Source organism: Cucumis sativus, chromosome 5 (assembly GCF_000004075.3).
Source record: "Cucumis sativus cultivar 9930 chromosome 5, Cucumber_9930_V3, whole genome shotgun sequence".
Lineage (NCBI taxonomy): Eukaryota > Viridiplantae > Streptophyta > Magnoliopsida > Cucurbitales > Cucurbitaceae > Cucumis > Cucumis sativus.
Window position 1 is genome coordinate 2,814,084 of NC_026659.2, and position 13,896 is coordinate 2,827,979.

The 13,896-nt window shown below is 27.4% G+C and overlaps 2 protein-coding genes across 2 annotated transcripts; both read right to left on the reverse strand.

Moving 5' to 3' along the window:
- Positions 1 to 4,366: 4,366 nt before the first annotated feature.
- LOC101204100 (WAT1-related protein At5g47470) lies at positions 4,367 to 7,232 on the reverse strand. Its single transcript, XM_011656506.2, has 7 exons — positions 6,708 to 7,232; positions 5,969 to 6,034; positions 5,727 to 5,843; positions 5,340 to 5,589; positions 5,075 to 5,236; positions 4,838 to 4,989; positions 4,367 to 4,649 (listed from the first exon to the last, which is right to left on the reverse strand). The coding sequence occupies exons 1-7, from the start codon at positions 6,908 to 6,910 to the stop codon at positions 4,517 to 4,519; spliced, it is 1,083 nt and encodes a 360-aa protein (XP_011654808.1). The 5' UTR covers positions 6,911 to 7,232; the 3' UTR covers positions 4,367 to 4,516.
- Positions 7,233 to 10,617: 3,385 nt separating this feature from the next.
- On the reverse strand, positions 10,618 to 11,943 carry LOC101211377 (metalloendoproteinase 1-MMP). The gene has a single exon (XM_011656508.2). It carries the CDS (start codon positions 11,904 to 11,906, stop codon positions 10,794 to 10,796), a length of 1,113 nt encoding a protein of 370 aa, XP_011654810.1. The 5' UTR covers positions 11,907 to 11,943; the 3' UTR covers positions 10,618 to 10,793.
- Positions 11,944 to 13,896: the final 1,953 nt, after the last annotated feature.

The following is a 13,896-nucleotide window of genomic DNA, read 5'->3' on the forward strand; positions in this document are numbered from 1 at the left end:
TATTAGGAGATCATAGAACACTCTTTCAAATAATTCGACTAACCATACACAATTTAAAGAATAAATGACCGTGAGACTCAACTCTACTATTTTACAAAGAACACAGGTATATTTAAGTAGTAGAGATATCAAAAGACTCGTGAAATACGGACATTTGTCTATCATGCTAAGCTAAGAATATGGAAACTCATTGAAAAGAGTTTAGAGAACGACAAAAGAGTCATAAGTCTCATGCAATTCTCTCTATTTTAAATTTTATCACTTGTTTATTATTGAATATCAATTACATTATTCTCGTCCTTTTTAGTTCAATAACGACGATAGATGGAATCGATCTATTAATTTTTAAAATTGTAATTTTCTTTATTTGTTGAACTACGTTTAAATTTACTCTTAAAATCCAATTTATATTTGATTCAACTTTTAATAATTTTAATTCCATAGTCTTTTGTTCTCAAATTCATAATGGTAGCTTTGAATATTAAAAGTGGGCAACGGGTGCCGTATTGAACAATTTGATTTTCTTTTTTTCTATGTGAGATACTTATCAATAAATATTGCTAATTAATTGGAAACAAAATTCATAACTTTGTCTTTTATTTATTTTATTTCCCTATGTATTGTCCTAATATAATTCTTGGTCTAAGTCAAATATGAGAATTATGGTTTGCCCATTTGAGAACTATACAAAACAATATGAAAATTTAAAAGTGAGACATAAGTACTTGTCAACAAGTATTGAAAATTATTAACAATTCAATTCAAATATATATATACATCTTTCCTTTTCAATTTTGTTTAGGTACATATCTTCCTAGTATATAGTAATTGCCAACGATTTAATGTATGAATAATTTATAAAGTTTCATTTTAGAACGGTGTGTGTAAATACTTCTAGGATGTAAGTCAAATTTCTTCAGCAATTCAAAATTAATTTTGAATTACTTTGATATATACACACAAGTCATAACAACTATAGATATATATATGAATGGACACTTGTAGTTTAATACGATTTTGGTAACCATATATATTCTTGAATTTTGTTTCATTTTTGATTAAATAATTAAGCAAAAATGAGAAATGAGAAATGAAAAATAAAAATGTGTAGGAAATGAAAGGGAAGATGGAAGAAAATGAGATGAGTGGCTTTAAGATTATGGATGAGATGTTAACCCTCACAGTTAATATATCACATGGATTGTCCAATTTAATTCAATGCTGCAAATATTACTCTTTATTTACCTCAATATTAACACATTTAATTTCTTTCTTTCAATTTCTAAACATAGTGTCCTTAATAATATTTAAGAAGAGGTGTATGGGTCCAAATGTTGATTTAACTTTATTCTCATTTATAAATGGTCTAAAACTCATTCTACAAATGTAAAAATTATTGAGAATAAATTAATTTTTCATTTTTACAACATTATTTTGCAAGTGAATTCAACCCAATTTACAAAATTCTATTATTGTCATCTCCTTCTGGTCAGAAATATAATTTGAATTCAAAGGAAAACGATATTATATATGTGTAGCTAGGGAGTCATTTAATGTGTCACAAGATATGATCAACATATGGTTGAATAACACCTTCTAATAACAATAATAAATAAATCAGTATCAAGTAAGTTACAAAGATGTATGAGAACGCATCTATTCCATAATTTAGATTTTGAATCTTATTTTGAAACATTAATGCACACATTTTCCATAATTTATAGAAGCAGGTATAAACATTTAGTTAGTAATTATCTCATACATGCATGTTATATGGAATGAAATTAGGACTCAATCAACACGATAAATTTAATTCAACTTAGTTTACTAATAGTTGAGTTTATGAAAATAGTACATAAATGAACCGAGATCAAAGTTGAGTGAGAAATCATATCTCAAAGATAATAAAAGTCGTATTTGTTAAATAAAGTTTAAAAGAATTGAAAGTTTACCACCTATGTCAAACACAATGTAATTTCTTTCTATACATTAGCTTAATAATTAATATAAACGTCATGAACAAGATTAGCTTAATAATTAATATAAACGTCATGAACAAGATTAAAATATCGATGTCATAATTTTACTAAAAAAAATCATAAAAATATCAATAAAATTTCGATTTTTATGGAAAAAATTATAAAAACAAAAGGAAATTAAAAATAAAATTAGTAAATAAATATTTTATAAGTCTATTATTTATATTTTATAATTTTATTAGTGACATTTTGACGTCTATTTTTTGTGTTAGGTAGATTTTTTACGATATTATATATTGAAATATCGATTTACCTCTTATATCATAATGGAACCATGTAAACATGTAAAATATCATCAAATCAATAAAAGTTTAATACTATATGTGGGGATATTCAGTAGTACTAAGGACGACGTTGCTCGATCACAAGAGAAATATCTTAACAATTTAATACCGAATTTGAATTTCAAATGATGGTTATTGAAGAGTTTCGAGGAGTTGGAATAATCTACGTAATTTGTTGGTAGCTTACAACAAATTTGAGGTCCAAAAGAGAGTGATATAAATAAAGCAATGTTTGGTGATGAGGAAAGTTCATTTCCAACAAAAGTTGAAGAAGGTGGGCTTTTCCAATTTCCACCAACATGAAGGCTCCACAATAATACACACAATAATCTTTCTAATACCCACTTACCCATGTGTTTCACCAAACCCCATCCCCATTTTACAACTAAACTATACACCACATCACCCAAAATTTATATGTATTATTAAAAAACAGGTTAATTATCCATTTATTTAATTCCCTCGTCCTATACTAATGGGCGAGTTCGAGTAAAGAGATTTAGCGTGTGATAACACTTTGTATTGGATTAGTTGAACATGAATGCAAAAGAAGGCCGAAGAGGATGAATGAGGGATGAAAAATTATACTATGTTGGAGAACTATTGGAATGATGACTTTAATTTCATTGATCGATGATCACTAAAGCCACGAGAGGCAATGTAGATAAGTAAAGTACTCTTAGTGCATTCTAACAGTTGTGAAAAATGTCATATACTTCATTATATTGATAATTTAAGACAAATGACGTTGTGATTGTGAAATTAAAATCAATTTTTTAGTTAATAACAAAACCAGTCATGTATTGTTGATTTGAAATTATGATCTTGTGGCCAATGAAATATATCTTAACGAACGGAGTTACATTAGAGAATATTTTGTACATTATTCTTAACCATATATCCAACCAGCTTAATTCACAATTACGATAATTATAATCTAGCCAATTATCTGTATTTATCGCTTTTTTTTTATGTCTTAATAAACACGACCATAAGTATGCAATACGAATAATTATTAAGAAAATTACATGTAAAATATATATTTATGGTCTCTGTTTTCTATCTGGTTTAAGATGAAAATTGAAATAAATTCAAGTGATTAATGACATTGGAAGATAATAATGACACTAATTAAGGTTAGTTCTTTATAAACATAATCATCACCTCAAAACTTACACATATACGCTTCAAAGTTTCTTTTCACGTGTGAGATCTTTCACCATTCTTTGAGACCAATATTTTTTATCTTTAGTATATATGGATTACTCTCGAATTGCAAATAGGTTCTAGCGCTTGATATAAAGTCCAATTTTATAAGTTGTCAAAGCTTTTTACGAAGTTGAAGGTTTTCTATTGTTCAAAGTTATTATTATGATATTGAAGGTCGTTTAACTTCAAATTTAGAGACTAAAGGAAAACACTGATTATAATTTTAAAAAAGAAAAACTAAATTTATAACTTAAAAATAAAAGAACAATGTGATTGATAAATGATTAAGAGAACATGTTTGTGAGAAGTGTAGAATAACATTTTAATTAAACTTTAAAGCAAAAGCTGCAATAGAAACAAGACATTGAAATGATGGGAAGTGAATCAAATATGACATAAGAAGAAGAAAAAAAGATGCAAAAGCTAAGGAGGAAAATTCCATGGAACGTAACCCACATCTCTCCCACCACTATATTAATATTTCTTTCCTTTCTTCCCATGAAACTTAAAACTTAATGTAATGTTCTATTGCATAGAAAAAAAATCATTCAAGTAGAAAAGATATCAATATATTACCATCTCAAAAGTTGATTCGACTCAAAAGAGAAAAAAAAAATCTTATTGATCTTAAAAGAAATAACAAAGCTAAAGGTATAAGAAGTGTTTGTATGATTTAAAATTTACAAGTTTAATTAGGGTTTAGATCAAATAATATATGAAGATGATCAACAAGCCAAAGAAGAGAGTAAGAAAATTAAACACAAAGCATTTGTGAAAGAATATTATATATATTAATTTTCAAAAGGTAACAAAAAGAATCTCTTGTAATTCAAAAGATTCACAAAAAGAATGGAAAAATAACAAAGTTAAATATTCTTGTTTCTTTTTTCTCTCCCTCTGAATCTAAATTTCAAGTCCAATTTTCCATTAGATTTCCGAAAATAGGAAAAAAAAGTGAGCATAATAAAAAGTTTGAAAGAGTTTCTAAGAGAGTAAAGGTTTTTGAAGATCAAAGTCATCATCAGTTAGATAGCCACTTCCATCACCATAGCCTTCTTTTCTTTTTGCCCATAGCACAAAGTAGAGTCCACTGAACATCAACAACATACCACCAACACTGCACCCCACAATTACAAATATAGCAATTAGTTTCTAAGTGTTAACTTATTTGAAGCATAAACTTATTAGAAAGTTAATTAAAGTTGTAACATGTTTTAAATTTAAGAGTTAAGATTGTTGCAACTAAATACATAAATGAGATGAAAACGAAAGTTTAAAGTTAAAAGCATCCAAATGTAGGTATACCTTCCAACAGAAATAGTGTCTCCTAAGGTGAAGAGAGAGAGAAGGACAGAGAAAACAGTTCCAATTGGACTGAAAATTGATACCAAAACTGGCCCTCTCTTCTTCATTGCCCATCCATTGAAGCTCAAGCTTATCCCACTCACTATTCCTCCCTATACAATATATATAATATATATAATACCAATTCATTATTATAATTCTCATAATAAATTAAAGTTTTTTTTTTTTTTAAATTACCAAAAGAGAATAAGAGAGTAAATCCTTGATGTTGAGAATGGACAAATCTGTTAGTAAGTTGTGATTTTGGAGTAGCATTATAGCTGCTGTGGTGAACACTCCAATAAAGGATGTTATTGCACTCAATGACATTGGTGCTGGTAATTCACCTAGTGCTGTTGCCTACAACACACACACACATATATATACACAAAACAGAATCATATCCATCACCAATTATATTAAATGTTCTATGGACACGTATTGCACCAATTAATTAAATTACCTGCAAGACAACATTGCTTGATAGTATGAAGACAGAGAGCATTAAGTAGAAACAACCAACAATCTTTTCCTTATTGAAGAGTACAATGGTGGTAAGTGGTGGTGGAGAAGTTGTCATTAGTTGTTGGTGTTTTGATGGTATTATAATGCTGCTTTGTATTATGCTCATTGTGATTGCACCTACTACACATAGTATTGTCCCTAATATCTTTACTTTGCTGTATACACAACTAAATTCCACTTTCTCTAATCTGCATATACAATACACACCACGTTACCTTTCAAGTAATTCTCAAATAATATAATCTTTACATCACTTTGATAAGTGGTTTTAGAGTATAGAATTAAAGCAAGAATTATGGATATCTATATATATATATATCTATACCTAAAACACCAGGCAATGATAAAGATGAGACCAGGGGCAAGGTTGGGCATGGCAGTAGCCATTGCTGGAGAAGTCAGCTTTATTCCTTCTAATAGCAAACTTTGGAACAAAGTTACTCTGTACAAAATTAATTAAATACAAAAAAATATTAAAGTTAATTACAACAAATAATTAAATTAATTTTTTTTTATAAAAAAACTCAATTAATTAATTATGAGAAAAGATAATTGAATATTAATTACCCTCCAAAGGAGATGAGAACAAGTTGAAGCATCAACTTAAAACTCAATTTCTTTGGCCACTTCCTCCTGCATCGTGCATTTCCACATCATTCATCATTCTTCAAATCTCATCACTTTCTATCAATATCACTTCTCAAAATTCATCATTATTTCAATTTATAATTTAAACAAATACATCTCTTTTTCCTAAATAATATTGTGCATACTTATAATTATGTTGATTAATTATACACTATTACATTACTTACATAATATTTTTTATAAATACTTAAACTTTAAAAAAAATACATTCATTAATCCAATTTTTATTGAGTTCAAAATATAAAATCTCACCCAAATTTTAAAATAACAATAACTAAATCAAGTCAAAACAATAAACACAAAACTTTAAAAATACTCTTAAACTTTTTACTTTAAAGAAAAATCATATAAACTAAGCTTTATTTTAAAAAAAAGTAATTATACGATAATTTTTCTTTTTAGTTTTTGAGAATTATAATTCTATAATTAAACTTCTTAATTTCTTATCTAGAAAATCATGTGAATTTTGAAAAATAAGGTCAATTTTTTTAAAGAAAAAAAAGCAACAAATTACCAAATGAAAGGTTAAGGTTTTAATTAAAACAATTAACCTATATATTTCGTATAATAAAATAATAGAATTGATAGAATAGAATTACAAAATTTGTGTGCATATATATATGTGTGTGTAAAGAAGCAAATAAAGAGAGAGAAAAACCTTTCAAAATAAAAGGCGAGAGGAGAGAGAAAGAGAGAAGTAGCAGCGGCGAAACAAACAACGACGGTGAGCGGATTTAGCCCTAACGACATCAAATAACTCAACAACACCGAATTTCCGGCGTATATCAACTGCACCGTCATTAATCCTCCGATCACCGCCGCATCTTCTATTCCTCCTCTCATCATCATCATCATCACCATTCCCCTTCCAATTTCTCTCTCACAATTTCCTAATTACTTTCCTTCTCTCTTTTCCCACCACATTTCTTCTAATTCAACCCGCATTCTCTTCTTACCCCTACAATTTCCCGCCTCAGCCGCCCTTAAACGGACTCCGATTCCCGTCGTCCGTCGTACTCCTCCGGAAGAATAAAACAAAAGGTAAAATGGAATATTCTAGATCTAGCCTCTCTTCTTCCTTCTCTCTTTATTGATTTATATGTATATATATATATATATATATATATATATATATATCTGAGTGTTTGATACCTAAATTAATCCCTAAATTCTTTCTCCATCTCTAATTAACTTGGATTTTTTTGTGCTATATTTTCTCTCAATCCCTTTTCTTTTGTTGATTAATTAATTTAGGAAACTGTCTTTTTTCTCATAATTATTATATCTTCTGTTTTTTACTAAATTCCTTCGACTAATTAATTACTAAATTTACCACATTTAATCCACTGTTAATTTATGTATTTAATCTTCATTTACTATCTTATTCGTCTTTTTCCTCCCAAAAAAATGAATAGAAATGTTAGATATAACAATTAAGATTATACTCATATCTTCTAAAATTATAAATATAATAAAATTTATTAACGACAAACCCATCTATATATTAGACTCTAAAAGTTTTAGTTGTTTTTACATACGATGGAATACTCCATATTAAAATAAATTTAAGTTATACATTCAAGTTGTTATGAATATTAAAAAATAAAATCATTTACAAAATATAACAAGAAAAATTTTAATCATTTACCAATATAAGGCTTTTTGCTATTTAATTTTCTCTTTTATTCATAATTTTTTTTCTCTCCTTTTCTATTCATAACAATTTCTTTATTACCAATAGTATAAAGAATCATAAAAGAAATTAAATTAATAGACAAACATTATGGAACTGAAATATTTTGATTAGACACTAATCCGACTTTGAGAAGATTCATGACATGAAACTAATCAAAGCAGAAAATGGGCCGGCCCAATATGAGTTTTAGTGGGCATCTTTTAACTTGAGATTGATTAGGCACTAACGCATCACGATCAACTCGTTGTCATCATTATTTCAAATGTTATCACATCCACACAAAAAATAATACTAATCTATTTCTAGATAATATCTTCTTTTGTGGATACTAAAAAACCATTTCTAATATATATATATATATATATATTGTATATATTATAAGATGGATAGAAAATCGTTTCCTATAATTTATACCTAAAAATGTGTTGATATATGTTGTAGAGATAGGAATAAAACACTCAAAGGAATGTATGTCAATTACTCTTAAACTAGTTCATTTTAGTAATATAAGCTCGTTTAATTCTACTAAGACTAAATTTTCATGACTAATATATACACTTTTATCGGTAAAAATCAAAATAGACTTTAACCAATTACTTAGATTTAAAACACGTGTTTTTAAATTTGAAATGAAATTTTGGGTAATTAAAAAGTTGATATTAAAATGTTTTTGATCTTAATAGTAAAATTGAATTCACATATCTTTTATAAATGTGTTACCACATAATATGGTTCAACTTTACAAAGTCATTACATTAATTTTACATAATTTGACTTGGATCTTTAACTCCCAAAATTTGACCTTTTTTTTTTTTTTTGTAATATTAATTTATTGTCCTGAAAAGACTTGTTATTGATGGATTTTTCTTTTAATTTAAAAAGTATATAATATTAAAAGAAAGTTATAGTAATTTTAAAAAAATGGGAAAGGAAGAAGACCCGTTTAGGTTTGTTACATTCGAAAGACCAATCGCTATCTATGGATGACTAATCTTCAAAGTACAATCAGGGGCGGCCTCACCTTAGGAAGTTTAATTTTATGATCAAAATTTTAGAAATATTTTCATTTTTAATATGCCTGAATATTCTTGGAATTTAATTTTGCAAAAGAAATATTTATGAATCTCACTTTTATTTGATTCTATTGGTAACTAAATTTAAAAATATTGTCTTTTTCTCTCTCTTTAATTTCTATTTGATATTTAAGTTCCAAATATATTACAGTTTTTATCTCTTTTTTTAATTTATATAATTTTGTAAAAATAAAAATTAAATGTTTAAAATTGTAAATTTGAAATCGAAATACTAAATAGGCTATGCATATAATACTAGAAACAATGATGTCATGACATATTTATCTATTGGAGAAACATATGAGTGACTTTGACACAATATGATAAGTACATGAGATTAAGAAAACGAAAACTTCACAAAAAGAAAAGTCAAGTCTTATCCAATTGTTTCTGTAAAACAAAAACAATAGAAATTTGTGATCAAATAAAATTGTTTCAGTTCAAGAAGAATCCAATATTAAATCGTAAGTCTAATCCTTCAATTTTGACATTTATGAATTACTCTTTCAACTTTCAAAAGTCTCTAATAAGTTCTTTAAACTTTTAATAATATTTGTCCAACAATTGATCCTAAATTTTAAAACGTAGAAGCTTCTAAACTTTCAATTTTTGGTTTAATAAAAAAAATTAATTAACAATTGGTTTATACAGTCAAAATAGAGGTTAGAAAAATCAAAATGAAGGAAAAGAAAATTCAAAATGAGAGCCATCATCAAGGGATGAACTTTGAATAATAGTCTTAAACATTATGTAATTATTGGTAAGGATGATGGGTTACTATTTTCTTAAGTATAAAGTGATACCCAAATGTTCATTTTAATCCAAAAGCTAAGGTTAGGCATATTCTTTTGTTAAATCTCAATCAAAATATTTACAATATATATAAATAGTCTCCTCTTAAGTCTAAAATATTTTCTCATGTCTTTTAGGCTTTAACTTGTTCTAATTAACTTTCTTTCTTCCCCATATTATTGTCCTTATTATTAGGGCTTTTTTTCACTTTGGCAATTCAATTCTTTAAAAGTATATATACTTTCAATTGGTCCACACACAAAGAAACACCTTTCATTACACATTTCAAATTGGATCATTCTGTATTTATTTTAATATAATGTTTCTTTCTTTTCCCCCTCTTTCTCTCTTTATATTTTTCAAGAATTTATTTGTTGTCATTCAAAACTTAACATAAGTGTCTTTGACCTTGAATTTCCCATTTCCTTTTTGTTTTATATATATTTAATTTGATGGATAAATAAATTAAATAAGAATATGGTGTGTGTGTGGTAACAAATAGCTTAAATTACATTTAAAGTCCATATCTTTTAATGTTTGAATTCATGTTAATTTAAGGATTTATAGAAGAAAAAAGATTGCCCAAATTTATTTTGTAGGCTATAGACCATTTTAAATATATTGATGTATTATGAAGGGCCTAACGTTATTACGTATTTGAGTTCATCCCTATTATTTATTAATGAAAATAATTAATAGTCAAAAATTAAATTAGTTTCAATGCTCATTTTTCCATCCTTTTTTTTTTAAATTTTTACATACATTCTTAAGAAATCCACATAGAAACTAAACCTTTTTGCTTCCCATTTTCATAAAAATTATAATTAATTAACCAATTAATCACACCATTTTGTGAAATATTATGTTAAGAAGATTTAAAATATATGGAGATTTCAATATTAGAGATAAATTTCGTTCTTTTATTTTTCTAATACATCGATATAATTCATCTCTAGTTTTGTATTATATTGATATGTTATTATGTTATTTGAAAGAGTCGTAAAAAGTAGTTGGAATGAACGGTTGTATGGATTTGTTGTCAATATACACTCAAATTTAGAGTAAAAGAATGAACCCTTTTTCCTTTCTTTTTAATTTCTTTTTTTCTTTGTTGTGTGTGTAACTTTGCAATACATATACACTTGAAACAAAACGAACTAAAGAAGAAAAAAGAAACCCTAAATCACCAAATCATAATCAACAAGTAGAAGAACAGTAAGAAGAGGAGTTTAGAATTGTTGTTTGAAGAAGATGATGATGATCCATTATTGTTCATAGATTTTTCGGATTCCAAGAAGGATTCCAGTTTGAAATTAGGGTTTGTACCATATAAAACCTGAATTCCTTCGACGTCATCAATCCTAAGATCCACCTTCTTCCCTCTCGGACTCAAACTCGGATACATCACCGATTCCTTCACCGCTGAATGAGCTAATCCAAGAACATGCCCAATCTCATGCGTTACAACTGATTCCAAATCCACAGCTACTTTCGATTTCTCTTTCTCGAAATCCACCGCCCACCTCTCCGCAGCGTCTAAGTGCAGCCTTCCGTTTTCCGGCGAAAACGCGTGCGCCAAAACGCCTAATACTCCGTCGAACGCCTCTCCGTCTCCGTGATCACCGCGGTAGAATCCGATTCGGATGTCTGATGAATCGTAATCGGAGGACTCTGTGAAGTTCAACGGAATCACAGCGGACCATCGCGAGAATGATCGTCGAACGACTTTGCGGATTTCTGATGGAGTTAGATAGTCGATTGTGTAATCTGGTGAAAGAGCGTAAGTTAAAGTTGAGGCTCGAATCCATCTCGGTTGGCCGTTGAAGAAAGCGTATCGACGAGTTGAATGAATTGTACTTCCGTTGTTGTTGAATTTAGTTAGGTCACTAATTCCGCATCTCGGTGACATGATGGTAGCGATTGTTTCGGAATCAAGCTTTCCAGTAACTGATAAACCTAAGCGATTTTGATACAAACTCAAGGCCGATACGAATTGATCATCGAAAATATCGGAGAAATTGTTTTGAGGAGGAAGCGGAAGGTAACCGAATCGATTCAAATACTTCTTCAATTCGGAGATGCCGTTCACTTCTGTACCTTTTCCAGCATCGAGGAAGCGAGCGAAGCCTCTCCATGCGTAATAATCGTGGTTGTTATTGTTATTATCGGGGGTGAGAGTGGAGAAATCCGGGAAAGTTGTGGCGGGAAAAACAGGGGAGAAGAGAAAAACAGAGGAGAGAAGGTTGAAGAAGAAGAGGAAGAAGAAGGAAGGGTAATAACGGAAAAACGGAAACATGGTGATATTATTTGGCAGTTATCGGAGCAAAGGGAAATAAAAAGGTATTTATCAATTATTATTTTATATATATATATATAATTGTAGAATATGAAAAATTTTGATTGATAAATTAATTAATTTGTTTTAGAAAAGAAAAACAAAAAAAAGAAAAAGAAAGAGGAAGGAAAGGAAAATTGGATTTGGTTTTGGGGGAAAAATGGAGAGAAGAGGAATTGAGAGGGAAAGTTAAGAAGATTCTCTGTGGCCTCCTTCCTTTACCTTTATATTTGGAGATTCTGACTTTCATTTTGGTTTATGTTTGGTTAACAAACCATTCTAACTCTTTTTTCTATCCAAATAATATAAAATTTCTTATTCATTCTTTTTTTATATATATATTATAATTTTAGAATAGAAAATATTGATTTTACATATGGGTTGGTGGTGAATTTAACCCAAATGTATTAAATTAAACTTTAAATTTTTATAGATATGTCAATTTAACCTAAGTCTATCTGGTAGTAGAGAATTTAAATTGATAGGTTTATGAAAGCTTAAGATTTATCATTTACTTTATTTTGATACATATCCTATTTTAATCAATATATATATACACATGGAGGGTTGGGTGGTTGATTATTTAAACTAAAAAATTAGTGTCAATAAGCATTTATCTTCTCTCTGAGTTACGAAAAATAAATTCACTTTGGTTTCTTCTTTTATTTAACTAATTTTGAATTACTAAATTTAGGTTTTACTTTAGGACTAAATTGACATGGCACGGAAAATAAATAATAAATGATATTTATTTATTTATTTATTGTTTAGATAATAGCTTTAAAACATTGAAGTCTTTATTATTTAAATAATAAAGTGTTATTGTTAAAATTAGGCAGAAAATGGAATTATAAAGTGTTAATAATATGTAAGGAAAAAAAGAATTAAAATACTTAGTGAGTTTTGTGTTTGAACATAGAAATAAAATATGAAGTAATAATGAAAAGTGATTTGGTATATATAACTATAATATGGAGGTTTGGCCGGAGTTTCACTCTGTTTGTTCACCAAATACTTTTATTTTTATTCTAATTTATTCTTCGTTACAAAAAAAATATTATTTGTTTTATTTTACAACTAATAATAATGTTTAAATATTACCGTATATTATTATCCTACCTTCTGATTTTATTTATATTAACTTTTTTTTAAATTTACATATCAAAATTATCAAGAGATTTGATCTCCAGATCTCTCATGCTAGTTGAGATGACATTTGCTAAGTCATGATATATTGTTGAAATTGTTATTAGGGATTCTTTACTTTAAAGGTTAAGTTTAAAAGTATTAGTTTATAAATTTAATCTAAAAATACAAAATAATTTTTAAATATACACTTTCTAAGTCGATTAGTTTTCTTCTTAGTTTGACAAGGTAAAAAAATGAGAGATTCAAACATTTAACTTCTTTATCGATGTTATATATTTTATGTTTATTAAGGTATAGTATGCTAAAAAAATGATATTGTTAAAACGTTAAAATTAGTTAATGTAAGATCAAGTCAAAGACTTCCTTCAAATAAATAATAATATAACATAAGTTAAATAATACAATGAATTGTTCAACTTGACTTCAATAAAAAATTTGTGAAGTCTTTTAGTTTTATTGTTAGAAATATTTGGAATATTTGTTAGAAAAAAAATATTTATCAAAAAAAATTATTTTAATTTAAACTCTTTTAACAAAATGTGAGGAATGAATTTTGAGAAGTTTAACGGGTGAAAGCAAATGTAAATGTTAAACTTCTAGTTATTTCGTCCATATTATATATTTTAACCCAATTGAATTATGTTTAGAATTACGTTTGATTGTTGTTCGGGTAGTGATTGCAATTGTTTTCATGATTATTCTCTTAGTAACTCTTTTTTTTAAAAGATAATAAACCTATACAAATATTAATGAATGATGGTCTAAGATAATAAAAGAAATGAAAAGTTCAAAGAATAAATAT

Excerpts from the sequence above, each read along its gene's own strand:
- LOC101204100 (XM_011656506.2), bottom strand. The coding sequence starts at position 6,910 with ATGGTGATGATGATGATGATGAGAGGAGGAATAGAAGATGCGGCGGTG. Across the intron at positions 5,844-5,968 it reads GTTCTCATCTCCTTTGGAGG|AGTAACTTTGTTCCAAAGTT; the intron begins GTAATTAATATT and ends AATTTTGTACAG. Across the intron at positions 4,990-5,074 it reads TACTCTCTTATTCTCTTTTG|GGAGGAATAGTGAGTGGGAT; the intron begins GTAATTTAAAAA and ends TATATTGTATAG.
- LOC101211377 (XM_011656508.2), bottom strand. The coding sequence starts at position 11,906 with ATGTTTCCGTTTTTCCGTTATTACCCTTCCTTCTTCTTCCTCTTCTTC.